Source organism: Empidonax traillii, unplaced genomic scaffold (assembly GCF_003031625.1).
Source record: "Empidonax traillii isolate 1590-97213 ecotype Southwest subspecies unplaced genomic scaffold, ASM303162v1 scaffold40:size2234952, whole genome shotgun sequence".
Lineage (NCBI taxonomy): Eukaryota > Metazoa > Chordata > Aves > Passeriformes > Tyrannidae > Empidonax > Empidonax traillii.
In genome coordinates, this window is record NW_020955233.1 from 1,032,780 (window position 1) to 1,049,483 (window position 16,704).

A 16,704-nucleotide genomic window follows, 5' to 3' on the forward strand; every position below is an offset into this window, starting at 1 on the left:
CAGGATAAAAAGCCCGAGTGCAGCCAATGAAAAAGGAAGAATTCATTTTCCTGCCATGATTTACAGTAATCCTTAGGGGAAGCAGGTTCAAGATGAGCATCAGCCTTTCATGGACAGGCTCCAGCAGGACTCAGGAAGTGAGGAGCCGCCGTGCTCCGCCAGCACGGGCGGCACTTTCATCCCAGTCAGCACTTCCAGTGTGGCCTCCCTGAGCGATCGCACACAAGGGCTTTGAAACGCACTCTTTGGAAAAACCTGTGCCAAGAAAATTCCTTCTCCTGGCTCTTTTGCAGCAAGCAACCTCTGATAGGGATCGCCGAGAATAAAGTCACTTCATTTACAAACCGGGGAGCCAGATCTGATAGACATCAACATTCGAGGTAAGTCAAGGAGTGATGGAGTGCTGCCAGCTCCCCAAATGAATATTCATGGCAAATATTCCCCCAGCTCTGAGCTGAAGAGAAGAAGCCAGCAGCGGAAAGGCTGCCCCTGGGAAGGGGAAGAGAGGGACCAGGTTTCTTTCATCGTTTTTATTGAGTGCAATTCTCTCTTCAGTACAATATCCTCTGAAAGTTACTGTTACAAACTCCGACAATTTCAACACAATCAACAAATTGGGGAAGGAAGGGGGGGGCGGTTGGGGGTGGGAGAGGGGGAAGGGCAAAAAAAATTCCGAGGGTTGAAATCTTTTACAGACATCTCACTGGTTATGTACAGGACAGGGAAGGGGGGGATGGGGACCCGGGGTGCTGCGGGGACCTCCCGGAGCATCGTCTGGTGGGTGGCGGGGGGAGCGGTCCCTGGGGAGCCCCTCCTGGCACTGCTGCCCGGCTGCAATGCTGGACTCGACACCCCTGTGAGGCAAGAGGGAAAGGAAAGAAGGGTGAGAATAAGCACATCCAGTGCTAAAGATTTGGTACATCCCTCACCATTGAACCCCCCCACCCCATCCCACAGCCAGCGAGGACTGCGCCCAGTGAAACCCAAAGGCTTCTTGCAGCAGATACAGCCTCTTAAAAACAAAACAAAACAAAACAAAAGAAAAAAAAAAGAAAAAAAAGAAAAGGAAGAAACTCCACCAAAAGCAGGGATTAATTAATGTGCTGTCAGAAAAATGATGATTTCACTGAGAGCTCTCTGTTTCTCCCCAGGGGGAAAAGGAAAGGAATGGAGGGGACAGATTTCTTTGTGAAGCCAAGATGCTTCGGGGAGCGGAGGCTGAGATGTGATTTTGGGGGCAGGAGAGTTTCCATGTCCCCCAGCAGCCAAGTTGCCTTTTCCCTACCTCCCACTGCAAGATGAGCACCCCTACATCGAACACAGGAGCAAATCACAAAGCACCATGAATCATTTTCCAATGTAACAAAAAATCTCCATCTTCTCCACTGCTGGGGGAAGCCAGAATGTCTCAGAACCAGAGGAGCAGCCCCAGGGGCACCTTCTCCTCACCCTGCAACCAAGAAGTGCCGCCCAGCAGCAAATTTCCATTATTTAGCCACTTTGGAGAGGCAAAGACGCTTTTAATATACAATTGCACCTTGGAAACATGAAGGCAGCACATTAAATAACAAAGCAATTGACTGCTGGGTCCCTTTGCTGGGCCACCGAAAGCTGGGGCTCACTGGCTAATTATTGTCGGGGTCCCTGTGCCTCTCCAAACATACCAATGCTTTCAGAAACCCACTCCAGCTGTGCCTGACATTTCACTCCTATTAAAATTCATCATTCTCCTGAATGGAAATAATTTTTTTCTTTAGCAAACCCAGGTAGTAATGAAAGTTTTATTTAGTAATGTAGTGTTTGGTGGAAAAAGGGGCAGAGAAAAGAGAAGAGAAATTGAGATTATCTTAAGAAAAAAGGTCTTTCAGCTGGGGGAAAAGATATTGATGGGTGGTATTTCTTAGGCACAGGGATCCGTTTTTGGTGCCGTGCTTGGAGGTTTGGTCTCACAGCTCCCCTTAACGTAATTGGGAGCAGAACTGTACAACAGCTGAAAAAAAGCAGTAACAGAACTATAATTAATGTAACTATGCCGAGCCAGGCGGGTCCTGGGGGTGGATGTAACCTGAGGTGGGTGCCCAAGTCCGGGTGGTGACAGGATTTGTATCGGCTGCGGGTTCGGCCACATTAAAGCCGCTGATGAGCGATGGTTTCCAGCCCGGGGCGCTGCTCCCGGCTCCAACTCCACCTTCCCCACAGCCTTTCCCAGCTCCTGCAGCCGGCGTCGCCCGACCCTCCCCGGGGCCAGGGAAGGGTTTGGGAGTTTATTTTCCCTGGGGAACCCGCGCCCTGTCAGGGGTGGCGGCTGCCGGCTCAGCTCTCCCGCACCACTGCAGCCCTTCCCCTCGTCCTGGCACAAGCGGTCCGGGGGCAGCTACAGAGGATTTGGGCCGATCCCAAAGGATGGATCCCAAAGGACATGTCATGAACACCTGAAGAAGGATGGGAAGGGGACAGCACAGCAAATCCCCCAGGGACTGAATCACCCCCATCATCGCACATCCTCCTCCTCCTCCTCCTCCTCCTCCCCCCCCCCCCCCCCCCCCCCCCCCCCCCCCCCCCCCCCCCCCCCCCCCCCCCCCCCCCCCCCCCCCCCCCCCTCCGAGCTCCAGCGTGGGAACCCCTGCGGGGTGGCGCAGAGGGCTTTCATCTCAGCCTGGAAGTGCTGGCGTGACACAAATAGCAATAAAAAGGCCACGTTTGTGCGAGGAGAAGGCGTTCCATGGGCGAAGGTGTTCAATAGGGGAAGGCGTTATCGGCCCCAGCGTGGCCACAGGGCAGCAAGCGGCGTGGTTGGGATGTGAGCAGTAGCTGGGATGGGGGCAGTGGCTGGGATGTGAGCAGTGACTGGGATTCGGGCAGATGGCAGCCTCAGGGGAGTTGCCAGCTCATGGGAATGGGCAGAATCACAAATACCCATAATCGAGGATAAGCAGCACCGTAAACGCAGCTACTGTGTCTACATGATGCCATGGAAAAGAGGAGCTAGCTGATGGGAGCAGGGAAGGGATGGAGGCAGCTCTGGGAGTGATCCAAGGCCATCACCGTATCCTGCAGGCCCTCCCTGGACACCGGCCCATACCCAACTCCCGTAAAGGAGAATCACATCTCACTGCCCTTTCCCTGGGGCATCAGGGCAGGAGCCTCCCAGAGCCCCCTCCTCATCTGGGCACCACTGGGTTTGTGATGTGGCACTGCCACCCAGGCACTAACCCCAGACCAAAGACCGGACCTGAGTCCCTGCCCACGGCAGCCTCTGGCTGTGGACACCCTCCCAAATATTTAGGCTGGGGAATGTGAAGGGTTCACCCAAAGTACAGTGAGGAGAAGGCCAAACCAACCAATGTGAGCACGTTCCACATCCCCCTGTCCATGGAAGGCCCTTAAAGGTTGGAGGCTCTCCCGGCTCCTTAGACAACACTTGGCACGGGCTGTGCCTCCCGCCGTCAGCCCTGCTCAGCACTAATTAGCATTGATAATTGCACTGATGGCGACCATAATTTTCCTGCCCTCTCTCCCTTACCCTCACACAAGGGTTCAATTGCCTAATGAGACCCCTGGGGATAATCAAAGAGAGGAGCAGGTTCCCCCCACTGTGTCCACGGCTCCTGCACCTTGTGTGGGGATAGGAGAGCAGAGAAGGGAAAGGCACGGCCCCCCCTGTGGATGGGGAAAGCTGATGAGCCTTGTTTACTTGGGGACACCAAGAAAAGTTCACTCCAATTAATTTTTTTAAGTGGATAGGCATTAATCCCCCTACACTTATCTAGAATTAACACAGCGCTAAGTAGATTTTTGCCTAATCCACTTCCACATCCACCCCAAAAGGGCACTGTCTGTTTTGGGAGGGAGCAGAGTTCAACTAATCCACTTAAAACACACACCTGGTTTGTTCAGATTAACCTCTTCCAGCATTTCCCTCCAGAGACGGGCCAGGAGACCTCAACACTATCCCACCTGTGCCACTGATACGGACACCCTGTCCATGTCATGTCACCTACAATGCCATTGTCCATGTGTTGGGGTCTGCTGGGACCCCAAAGCCAGCCACTACAGCAGAGCCACACAGCAGAGTAGGACAGCCAGGGGCTTTACAGCCTTTTAAATTCCAATGGGCAGAGGAAGCAGAGCAGAAGCAGCAGAGATGCTTGGACACAGGGAGGGAGGGAGGGAAGGGCAGCCCAGGCTGGAGGAATGCTCACAGTACTGCTCCGTGGAGGACAGCCAGCCAAAATAGAAGACCTGGAACAGCATCCCAAGTGCCAGCAGCTCTGACAACCCTGAGAGGCCCAGGTGAAGGGCACCAGGGTCACCACAGGCAGGTGTACTCCCTTCTCCAGCACCTGTCTGTTGCTCTGATGGGAAGCAAGAAACCAGATTTAATGCCACGGAAGCTCTGGTTCTCACCTCACATCTATTCTGCCCATGCAAAGCAGAGGAGATCCTCTCCTGACTGGAAAGCTCCTCTTTCCACACCAAACCCTGGTATAGGAACACAGCCCACCAGGGTTCAGTGATGGACACGAGCCAGCAGATCTCCCGTGAGATACAGACACATAACCAAACCCTGAGGACATCAGCAGCAGGAGAGCACAAACTGACACTTTCACACCTCCCAGAGACAGGGCTTGGAGGAGGTTGAGCTCAGCTGGGACAGGCATAGCCATTCCTACATGGCAGAAGGGTTGGACCAGATGATCCCAAAGGACCTTTCCAACCCACAACAAATATTAAAGATATAAGCTGGAACAGGAACAGTGTGGAGAAACCACTGATGGGGTGAAACAATTCACCATGGGAATCCCACTGGTGTGGGCTTTGCCTCTCCTCCATCACTGCTCAAGAAATTTCTGGCTCTTCCATAATTGCAAGAAGACTCACTGGGAAGGGCCGACCCAAGCTGTAATTCGATCAGCACCCACCCTGGCAGGATCCTTCATGGAAGAGACACATGAGCAGATGATGATACGAGTGTTGAATCCCCCCTGCAGCTCCTTGTGCAGGGGGGACTTTAGGGGAGCAGGGGACATGCAACATGTGGATGAGTGCCAGAACTGGATATGAGCCCTGGGGCCCACCACCCACTTTTCCGTAAGCAGTTTAAGGAGGACGAGTGGCCTTGGAGCTACAGAACGTTTCTGGGTCTGTAAATCCATTCCTTGTCTCAGAAGCTGATTGATCCTTACTCTTTTTAAAGTCAGATTCAATGTTTAGGAGTAACGATTTCCAAGTGAACACAGAGTGGCTTGAATATATTGGCAGTTTTTATGGATCAGAGGCAAAAGCCTTAATTCAGACCCTAAAGAACCGAGACGTGTCTGTCCCCATCACAGAACAACAGCAAGGGTTGGTGGCAGTGAAAAAACCCTTCATAGGTGATGCCCAGTGATTTATCCCAGGCCATGTGCCAGCTGGGATGTTCCCCTGGCTCCCACAGGGATGTCCCCGGAATGCAGGCAGATTCATTGATGAGATCTCTGCAAATCAACCCCAAACCAACCCTATTCTCCCTCTGAATCAAACACCCTGGAGAAGCGGAAAGTAGAAAAGGAGACCCCGTGGGGCTCAGGACAGCATGTGGGGAGCTCCTGGAGCAGAGATGGGGGAGAAGGGAAGAGGGACAGAGAGAAGGACAGCCCTGATTCCTCTTTGGGAAAGGAGAATTAGAGGCACCACAAGCTGACATGCTCAGGAATAATGGTCTGAGATCGCTCTTACTTAAAAACCGGCTGCCTGCTGTTTTCATTGCAACCCTGCTCTGACTTGGAGCAACATTTAAAATTAAATATACATAAGTGCTTTCAAAGAACTGTTAATTTGAAGGTCATTAAATGGCATAAAATACATTCCTTTTTTTTTTTTTTTTTTTTTTTTTTTTTTGTAGAAAGAGGCACATAATAACACCATTAATACACGCTCCTCTTCCCCATTCAAACGCTCTCTCCTGCCTCAGATGTGCAAGAGCCTTGGGTTCACTTTCACTGGCAGCAGCACGACATCTCCTGTTAATTACTGCTGTTGAGAAAGCTGCTGCCTCCTCCATCACATCCAGGGATGGGGCTGTATAAAAGACATTGAAAAGCCCCAGGGACAACCACACAGCTGAATTGCCAATGGGGATTTTTTGAGGAATGAGGGGAGCAACAGTGGGGCTGGTGGTGGAGGGAAGAGGCAACGTGAAGCCAGTTGGCAACACTCACTCCAGACATGAGCATCTTGCCCACTGATTCTCACAGAGGTGTTTAGGCCAAGCTCAGAGCAGGGTTTTGGTGGCCAAAAGTATAGTTTTTTTGAGTTAATGCTCCATGCAAAAAAGACAAAGCCAACCCAGACACAAAAAAAAACCCTAAAAAAGACACGAAAAGGCTGAGGTTTTTACAGTTGCCATAGAAATGGAGAGAAGGAGTTGACAACTGCAAAATGTCTCAGTGAAAGGACAGGATTGGGGGCGAGGGTGAGGCGGGCTCACCCAGGCAAGGAGCTGCATCCATGTGCTGCTGCTGCTCAGAGCTGGGATACAGTCATGGGAACAAGGCACCAAAGCCCCACCCATGAGCAGTTACAGGGGGCCAGGATCCAACCCGGGGGGTTCTACCAGAAGTGGGCACCTCCCAGCACTAGCACATGGCAGCTGAACCCACCAGGATCCTGTGGGATGGATGGAGCCCAGCCCAGAGGATAGGCCTGTGGAGTTGGTGCTCTTTGATCCCAAAATGCCTTTTTCTTCCTGATGGCCTTTGGTGAAATCTTCCATTTTGGATGAAAAGCCTTTCACAGAAAGGCAGGAGAGCAGGTGGCCCATGGTGACCCTCCCTCCAGTATTCTCGTAACAGCAGCTCCCTTGGCCCACGATGCCTCATTTCTGCAAGGATTTGTTTGAGCCACCTGCACTTTCCTTGTTCAGCCCTGGCACCATCCATCTGCTGCTGGGTTCTCCTGTGACCCTGGAGGGGACATCTCCAGGCCCCCGAGCTGGGTGGACCCGGTACAAGTTCAAGATGCCACCTTTGTTGGGATAGCTGGTTAGGAGAGGTGGGATATGGGAATCATCTGCTACAACACAGCCATCAGACAGCTGGGAGAGAGACCACCAGCCCTGGCATCAACCACCACCACCAACCCAGGAGCACCACTGTGGCCATGTGTCAGGGGTGTTCGGCAGCATGGGCAGCGGGCCAAGGAGCACCATATACTCTGGGAAATCCAACCAGGATGTAAAGCAGGACTCAGTATCTCCAGAAGCATCCAAGCACCTGGACAGCCAGTTTATCCACTCATGAGCACCCAGCCTGCTGGGTGGGATGGGCAGGAGTGAATACTTCGTATTTCATATTCAAGATGAAATGGGCTCAAGATGCACAAGGGGAGGTTCAGGTTCAAAAACAGTAAGAATTTCCTCACTGATGGAGTGGTTTAACATTGGAACAGGCTGCCCAGAGAGGTGGTGGAGTCCCCATCCTTGCAGGTGTTTAAGCAAAGACTGGACATTGCACTCAGTTCTCTGGTCTGGCTGACAAGGCCAGGATCGGTCAAAAGTTGACTCAATCTATTCTAACCCTAATGATTCTGTATTAAAGGTTTTATATTAAGGAAGGGTTAGATAGAGTGAAAAAGGGGCAGTGGTGTCACAGAGGGGACTCTGAGCAGGGCAGCAGCACCCGCTGCCTCGCAGGTGCTTGCACAGCCGGGCAACACAGCAGGGGAGTCGTAAAGGTGGAGTATTGATATTTAGCCTGTGTGGCTTTCATTCGTTCCTTTAAATGCCTTTAGCTTCCTTCTAATAAAAGAGAAATCATGAAAAACCCCACAAAGGACCCTTCACCACCAGTGAATATCAATGTGGCACGGCGGCGCATTAGCATGCACGGTTCCCACTCCATCTGCATGTTGTATTCCGTGTGACAACATCCTGGAATACAGATTTGGGCCACGAGTATCCCAAGAGGTATTAGTGATCGTCTATCAGACAGGATGAGAAGCAGTCCCTGCTGTTGTAAACAAGGGGTGTTTTTCTCTGCCTCTTTCTCTGGGGGGGAGTTCAGTGATTTGAAACAAGCTCATTCCTGCATCTTGTTAGTTCCCGTTCTTCGGCAGAGAGTGGGTCATCTTCCTTAGGATGACCTCCGGTAAAGAGCACCCCATTACCACGCGATGAACCATCAGCAGGAGCCAAAGAATGTCCTCCTCGTGAACCACCATGAACCAAAAAACATGAACCAAGCATGTGCTCCCCACAGGACACACGGGGGTCCCCCCAGCCACAGCGAACCCCAATGGCCCCAGCACAGGGGGAAGTGATCCCACCCAGGACATGTGGACAGCAATGGCAGCAGCCAGTGGAAGGGCTTGTCCCTTTGCATTCAGTGGCAGCAAGAAATCTGGTGAGGCATCTCCAGGCATAGGTGGATGTCAGGAATACGATGGGGCAGATGGGCATGGAGCAATCCAATGGTGCAGATGGATATGGAGCAGCCCTGTGGCATGGACAGATATGGGGAAAACCCACAGCACAGCTGGATTTGAGGCATCCTCATGGCTCTGATGGACATAGGGCATCACTACGGCATGGACAGGTGTGGGCATGGTCATGGCATAGACATAAAACATCCCCCGTGACACAGGGCAAAGTGGAATATTCTGGATTTGGATATGGATATGGATATGGGTATGGATATGGGTATGGATATGGATGTGGGGAATCCCCGTGGCACAGGAGGAAGTAGAATATTCCTGGGACATGGATGGGTGCAGGTCATCCCCACAGTGCAAGCAGATGTGGGGCATGGCCCCACATCTGTGGGGATGGATGGGTGGGGAGGATGGAGGTTGAGTGAGGAGGACAGAGGGTCTCCACACATGTATGAGCCACCACACCACCAAATCCCATCCAGGACCCACAGCCTCGGAGGCAGGGCCAGGCAGCCACCCCACACCACCACTCCCCCACCATGCAGGCGCCGCTGGCTGTTGGCACAGCGCCTGCACAGCCCAGTGATGGATCATTACAGCTCACACACAACCCTCTAAGTAAAAGCCTTATTAAGAGTTCATTCGTTTCATAAACTCTCTGCGCGATCTGCGGAGGGAAGTCAGATTGCCCAGTCTTACAATATTCTGGGTAAACACTGACACGCGCCTGGTGATTTCAACCAGATCAATTTGCAAAGGAGACCAATGGAGGAACAAAAAAAAAAAAAAAAAAAAAAAAAAAAAAAAAAAAAAAAAAAAAAAAAAAAAAAAAAAAAAAAAAAAAAAAAAAAAAAAAAAAAAAAAAAAAAAAAAAAAAAAAAAAAAAAAAAGTAATAAAAATCAAATTTAACACTGGGAAACATCCACTAAGAGAGGCTGCAAGGAAGCAAGAGCAGAAAAATACAGAGACAGATGGACAGAGTGGCACACAAGACATATGGACCTACCTCCGAAGCCATGAAACCTAAGTCCATAAATCAATATCAAAATCCTTAGGTCCACAAGATGGGGGAAAAAAGTCCTCCATAGCCATCTTCGCCAAGACTCTGGAGGCCTGAGCAGTCCATTTCCCAGAGCATCTCTCCTCCTTCTCCAGCAGCCACCAACCTGCTCACAGGCATGTGGCGGCTCCTCCAGTCCCGTCCCTGCTGCGCGGGCCCTTGGTGTCCTCCTCCTCGCTTCTAGGATGCTGAGCACTTCCTTCGTTGCCGGGTGCTTCCTGGCTGCCTCCCGCCCCCAGGGGCTGTGGGCACAACCCCTAGCCCCCCGGGCTGGGGCCCGGCTAGCCGCTGGCCGCAGGGTCAGCAGTGACCGCCGGTGATGGACAAGCAGTGAGTCCACGGTAGGTCGACAACATACACAGGCGCATGAGCGTGCACACACACACGGGAACACCTCTCTGTTTTCCAGGATGGAGATTTCTTTTTTTTTTTTTTAATCCTTTTTTTGTTTTTTTCCTTTTTGCAAAAAAAATGCAAGCGAAAGAAAAGAAAAAAAAACAAAACTAAAGAAAAAACCAAAACCCAAGGTTTTCTATTGAAGGTACATCTCTTCTTCAATATGAAGACATTAACTGGATTGAGTCGGATCCCCCATGCAGTGGTCAGCAAAGTCCTTTGGTAGTTGCCAGAGCGGCACCCGGGTAGGATGGCAGGGAGCTGCGGAGACGTCTGAGGACACTTCCACCCAGTTCATGAGCAGAGAGGGGAGCAGGGTGAGCCGGGAGGGCTGGGGCAGGAAAAGAGGGTGAAAGAAGAAAAAGGAAGGTAGTGTCTCCGGACAGGATGCTCCATCTCATGCCTCTCCCTTCCCCAAGAGCCCCTTCCTCCTTCTCAGTTTTAACCACTGCTCACTGGTGGTGGGATTGGAGTCTGGTCTTTAGGGTTAGGGTTTGCTTCCCCAACGCACACTGGTGTGTCTTCATTGTTTTTTATGTTTTTTTTTGTTTTGCTTTGCTTTTTAAATATATGATTTGTACATATTTATATGTATTTATATGCTGTTCCCCATGACATTGGTAAGTGTGCTTCTATTGGTGAGGAACGGAATTCACCAGTTAGAGATGAGTCCCAGGAACATCCTTCATCTGCGGTCACAGTCCGCGGGCAGCAGCGGCTCCTTCCCAAACGCTGCCCTGTGGCACCCGCCAGTTCCTCCCCTCCCACCTCTGCCCCTCCTCTGCGTGCCCTCCCCGCCCCTCCCCGTCGAACAAGGGACGTCATGCCATCGAGGTCGGAGACTGGCTCATCTGTACTCGCATGGACTGGACGCTGTTCAGTATCTTCTTCTGGTGCCCAGCCAAAGTCACCCCTATTCTCAGGAGGTCTCTGGAAGACAGACAGACAGGCAGAGGAAGATCAGTGGGCAGATGAGGGTGGTGTTTTGCTGTCTGTCCCTAAGTGAGGAGAGGGATGCAAGCTCAACTGGAACAGCCAAAGAGCCCAAATGCAGCCCCGTGAGCATCCCTGGGACTGAGAGCAGGGACACCCCCACACACTGACTGCCAGATGGTGAATGTGGCCACCTCCAGACTCAGGGTGCTCCTGACCAGTGTGAGGGATGCTTGCATTCATCCTTTGTCTTGAACTGACCTTCCCACCTCTCCCAGCCCTCAGCCAGGCAGCACCCAGCTTTCGGGCACCCAACTCACTCGGACGTCATCTGGGCAACCAGCTGCAGGGAGGTGAAGCCAGCAGTCAGGAAGCTGTCCCGGTACTGGCTCATCTTCACAGCGCTCAGCCAGTCATCTACTGAGGTAAAGGCAGTGAAGTCGGGGATGGAGCGGTCAAGGAGGGGCTGAGAAGGCCTGAGAAAGGAACACAATGCTGGGGACAAGCCTGGCTGGCACCGAGGGGCTGCCACCCTGGAGCCCAGCCAGTACATTCATGTGCCCCTCAACCCAACCCAGGCACCCTTGTGGTCCCCCAAGGAAGGCGTGTCCTGTGGGTATACCACTGTGCCAAGCAGCTTTGCAATCCTGCACGCTGCAGTCCAGCCGTGGGAGCCACAGGGACGGAGGCGCCGGCAGAGCAGCCACCGTGCCTGCACGGTCACACGCCATAAAGAATCAATAGCAAAGAATTATTGCAGTTGCTTGGCTGAAAACTGCATGTCCTTTGTCTGACTGTCAGGCAGAGCAAAGACAGAAACCCCCCGCACCCACCAAACGGCTGATGAATTCCTGTCCTTCCCCTGGGGCTGAGAGGAGCCTTTTGCCATGGCTCGGGATGCTGGCATGGAGCATTCCCATGTGCCGGGAACTCACACAGCGGTGATGGTAGCCACAGTTTTGAGGCTTGCCGGGTTGCGGATCATTTTGTCAAGGGTGTTGACGATCTCGGTGAAGCGCGGGCGAGTGTTGCGGTCCTTCTGCCAGCAGTCCAGCATGAGCTGGTGCAGGGCGGCGGGGCAGTCCATGGGCGGGGGCAGCCGGTAATCCTGCTCGATGGCGTTGATCACCTGAGGGCAGTGGGGGACAGAGTGGCGGGTGAGGGGGAGGCACTCGGGGGGAAGGGAGCTCGCGGAGGGGCCGAGCGGCGCTCCCAGCCACGAGTGCAGGCACAGGTGCCACAGGCAGCTGGGAAGGCCGGCCCAGCTGATCAGCAGCAAAGGGAGCGGGAGGAGACGCTCCCAGCTCCGGCGCTCTCTGAGGTTAATCTGCGCTCTGATGCTCGGCGCGCTGCAGTTCCTCCCAGCGGAGAGCTGCCGCTCATTATCTCGGCAGATCGTGCCGGAGTGCAGCAGTCACACTTCCAAAGCTCCTTCCCTGCTCATAAGCCCTCTGAACATTTTCAAAGGGCCTGCAGCTTGCTGAAGTCCAATTACCAGCCCACTGGCTTTTCTTCCCTATTTCCCTCCTTGCATCCTCTCACTCACCAGCCTGTTTCATCTCCAAACTGAGCGCTCCCAAGGCTCCAGGAAGGAGCCGAGGGCCATTCAGGCAGGGCTTTCTTTAGGGAATGAACCAACCTCATGCCCCAGAGCAGGATGGATGACTCCCAGTGCTTACATCTTGGTTGGACATGTCCCAGTAGGGCCTCTCCCCGAATGACATCACCTCCCACATGACGATGCCGTAGCTCCAGACGTCGCTGGCCGAGGTGAACTTGCGGTAGGCGATGGCCTCTGGTGCCGTCCACCTGACAGGGATCTTACCCCCCTACAGAAAAAGGGAAAGCAGCTGGAAAACAGTTTCCTTGGCAGAGGAGCCTGGATTCCCACCAGTCAGGGTTGTTTTCCTAAAAACTCAGAATCAGGCTCTGCATCTCAAGCCACCCCACCAAGCCACGGCAGGTCCCAGGGCCAGAGGCCACGCTGAGGGGGTAGGATGTGAGGAGGGGCACAGAGGGATTGCTCCCTGGGCAAGCTCTGCTGAAAAAAACACAAAAAGAGCCCAGGGATAAGGCAAACCACAGACATGGGCAGAATTTACCAGGGGCAGAACTGCATTGTAAATCTTTCAGCACAATTGTTTTCTGTAGCCTTTCCGAGGAAGCGTCAGCTGCTCTTGAAGGATGAATGGCAAAAAATTTGATTTGAATAACTACAAATGGAGAAATTAACTGCTAGGTTGTTTTTCCTGCCTTTTCCCCAGAGCAAAAAGCCTGCTGTGGGAGGCAGAGTGATGCAATCGCAGGCACAGCATCACTTCCCAGCTGCCAGGGAGATCTATTATGGCCTAAATTAAATAAAAACACAGATGAGATAATCTCTTTTTATCTCTGAAGGTGGGGGAAAGACTAATTCATGCCTTGTCTCAGCAGCTACTGCTGAGGTCTTTGAAGGAAAAATAAAAGCTGGGTGTCTGCTCCAAAGGCCTGTAGAGCGACTGGGCAGGTCCAGGGGGGTGGAAACATCCCATGAGCAGGGGAGGGAGAGCAAAGAGCTGCAACTCGTGAGTTGCTGAGTCAGCCTTAAAGGCATGTCCATGGCTTTCCAACTTTGGCAGTTGGACCAGCCCTGGTGCCGGGGCACAGCTCGGCAGCCCAAGGAACTCCTCTGGCAGGAGTCGGTGCAGCCTCGTGCCAGCACCATTGCATGCTCTCCTAATTAATCCTAACTCATCCCCTTCCTCTCTGGCCATCCTGAATACTAGGGGGCTCGGGGCTCACTGGCAGGATGATGGCCACGGTGGGGAGCTGGGAGTCCCCAGGGGCAGTGGGAGCAGGAGGAGACAGGAGCTGCTGCTAGGTATGAATGAGTTAATTAAGGAGGAGAAGGGTGGCTGGGGAACAGCAGAGCTCCCATTAGGCTTGTGTCTTTAATTAATGCATGGAACAACTTTCCAGCAGGGAAAAACAGTCCAGACCTGGAGTACTGGGGGGAAGGGAGTTAAAATGCCATCGCTGTGCCGTCGAGAGACGCTGTGATCTCCCTGCCTTCCCTTCCCACCTCTCCAGGGACTCCTCTCTGCACCTTTCCTCCATGGAGAAAAGGGAAGAGGCTTATCTGGAAACTGTGGAGGGCAGGCAGATGCCTGAGGAGGAGGGAGGCAGAAAACTCATAAAAAGGAGGAAGAGAAAGGAGGGAAAGGAGGATGACTTATGAGAACCACCATGAACATACATGATTAAGAACGCTCATGAGATGCTCCCAGCCATGCCAGGGTGTACATCCAGCACCTTGTTCCAGGTCCGGCTGGCAGGGGGTGCAAGGCAGGCACGGGGAATGCTGGGCAGGATAAAATTCCATGAGAGGTACCTACCAAGGAGCTGGTGTAGGTGGGGTCAGATGTGTCGTCCTGCAAGTAGCGTGAGAGGCCGAAGTCGGACACTTTGCACACCAGGTTGCTGTTGACCAGGATGTTCCTGGCAGCCAGATCCCGGTGCACATAATTCATCTCCGCGAGGTACTTCATCCCGGCAGCGATCCCTCTGAGCATTCCCACCAGCTGGATCACTGTGAACTGCCCGTCGTTTTGCTGCGACCACAAAAAGCAGGCATTAGGGTGAGCGTGCGGAGCGCACCGTGGGACAGGGCGCTCACCCCAACCTCAGGAGGACGCTGCACCTCCCCAGAGGACCATCCATCTGCCCTGCCTGACTAAAGCACCAGATAACCAGCACCAGAACACACATTTTTGGGGTGCACGGCACACTGCAACCAGCTCCCAGCCCAAGCAAAGAGGCTGGGATTTACGAAAGGGATACCAACATCTCATTCCCAAATCCCACAGCCAAACAGTTCCCACGGCCCCAGCTCCTCTTACCCGCAGGAAGGAGTCCAAGGCGCCGTTCTCCATGAACTCGGTGATGATCATGACCGGCCGGCTCTTGGTCACCACGCCCTCCAGGCGGATGATGTTGGGGTGGTCGAACTGCCCCATGATGCTGGCCTCGCTCAGGAAGTCCCGCCGCTGCTTCTCCGAGTAACCGGCCTTCAGTGTTTTGATGGCCACATAGATCTCCCGCTTGCCTGGCAACTTCAGGCGGCCCTTGTACACTTCTCCAAACTCCCCTGCAAGTGCAAGACAATCACAGAATCATTAACTTTGGAAAAGACCTCCAAGGTCATGGAGTCCAACCTTTGAGCAGTCATTGCCTTGTCAACTAGACCAAGAGCCTCAAGACCATCTGCTACAACCTCCTCCTCCTCCACATAAAACATTGCAAAGAGCAATAGTACCTTGGGCTGTTTGGTCTCCAGACCAACCAGATGAGAAATGGCAGCCAGGTCACACTTCAACAACACTCTCCTCTACAAATCTGCTCACTTGTCCTCTCTAGAAGGGGCAACGTCTGCTGCTGGGGACATGTTTAGGCTTGCAAACCTTCTACAAGGTGACAAAGCCCAACACCAACACAAGCAGAGGCTGGGGCTGCTCTTGCAGACCCCCACAAGAAGGATTTGCAAAGCAAGAACTTCAACATTCAAGGATGACCTCAAATATCAGGTATCACCATTGATAATCTCAGCTGCCTTTTTGCACATCGCTTATCTTGGGATGGAAAATAATTGGTCTGTTTACATTGCTGCTCTCTGATTTAAAATATAAGAAAGCATCCTCTCCTTTCCAGCAGGAGAGCTTTGCCTTCATCAAGGCACAATTTGCCTGTCGAGGGATTACATTTAAGCCAGGTTTGCAACCACTTTGCCTTGATGAGCAGCAAAGGGCAGTTGATACATCACAGAACTCGATCGCAAACAAAGTCATTGCTTCTTCACAGCTTCCCCCCAACAGCTTCTCACTTTCTCTCCTAAGAGTATGACACAGTTATTTAAAAATGGCAATAGAAACAGCACAGATGACACACACATACGTGCACGTGTGTGTATATATACATATGTATGGGAATATGGCACAGACTACAGTGAGATCTGGCTTTTCTAGTTATCTCATGGAAAAGCCAAGTGGGAAATCCCAAGAGGCTCCATGGTCAGCCAGTGAATACATTCCTGGAGCCTTTCCCACCTCAGAGGAACTTTGAGAGCATAAACCAACCTCGTGTCCACCCAAACCTATCACAAATCCAGAAACGTCTCAAGGCTTCCTTGACTGTTTCCTGGTGAAGGACCACATGTGCTTCCCCAGAGAATTGCTCCAGGTGCATGTCTGGCCACATAGGAGTGGCAGACAGGGCAGGGAGGGATGAGCAGCAGGAGATAGTGAGACCTACCTGCTCCAATGACTTCTTCTATCTTCACAAAGGACACATCGATCTCCTTGGCGAACTCCCGGACTGCCTCATTGGGGTCCTCGTAGGTGAAGGGGTCGATGTAGATCTTCATCCCTGGAGACCCTTGGTGCAGGAAAGATAGGAACAACAGCAAAAGGGAAGGAATTATAAAAATACAGAATTAATAGAATGGTCTGGGTTGAAAGACCTTAAAGCTCATCCACCCTCTGACATGGGCAGGAACACCTTTCACCAGTTTGCTTCAAGCCCCCTCCAACCTGGCTTTGAACAGTTCCAGGGATGGGGCATCCACAACTCATCCATCAAGCAGCCTGGGAAACAAACAGCAGTTGTGCCATGGCCATTAATTGGAGTTTGGTCCCCCCACTGCACCCAGCCCTTCCCTGCACCCCCTCCTCTCCTCCTCTGCCCTGCACTCCTCCACTGTTATCCTTCCTCCTCCTCCTCCCTGGCAATGGGAGCAGTTACAGACCTGAACTACAACGCGCTGGCTTTACGGTGAAGGCTTTATGAGGCTCCACACGTTAGTGAAGAAATATTTATTTATCCAAAAAGGCCTCTGATAGCTTTGTGGTGGATACTAAATTGACGGAGTGCA

General features: G+C 52.5%; 1 protein-coding gene and 1 long non-coding RNA gene across 2 annotated transcripts in view; both read right to left on the bottom strand.

Moving 5' to 3' along the window:
- Positions 1 to 515: 515 nt before the first annotated feature.
- LOC114054804 lies at positions 516 to 9,919 on the bottom strand. Its single transcript, XR_003570589.1, has 2 exons — positions 9,417 to 9,919; positions 516 to 854 (listed from the first exon to the last, which is right to left on the bottom strand). It is a non-coding gene; the product is annotated as an uncharacterized LOC114054804 (long non-coding RNA).
- Positions 9,920 to 10,404: 485 nt separating this feature from the next.
- EPHB1 (EPH receptor B1) overlaps positions 10,405 to 16,704 on the bottom strand; it is a 66,144-nt gene continuing 59,844 nt past the window's right edge. Inside the window, exons 10-16 of the mRNA XM_027878288.1 lie at positions 16,086 to 16,208; positions 14,678 to 14,925; positions 14,174 to 14,389; positions 12,479 to 12,628; positions 11,735 to 11,928; positions 11,120 to 11,275; positions 10,405 to 10,796 (exon numbers count right to left, since the gene is read on the bottom strand). Coding sequence (XP_027734089.1) covers positions 10,688 to 10,796; positions 11,120 to 11,275; positions 11,735 to 11,928; positions 12,479 to 12,628; positions 14,174 to 14,389; positions 14,678 to 14,925; positions 16,086 to 16,208 — 1,196 coding nt within the window. The 3' untranslated portion in view covers positions 10,405 to 10,687. The remainder of the gene's footprint in view (positions 10,797 to 11,119; positions 11,276 to 11,734; positions 11,929 to 12,478; positions 12,629 to 14,173; positions 14,390 to 14,677; positions 14,926 to 16,085; positions 16,209 to 16,704) is intronic.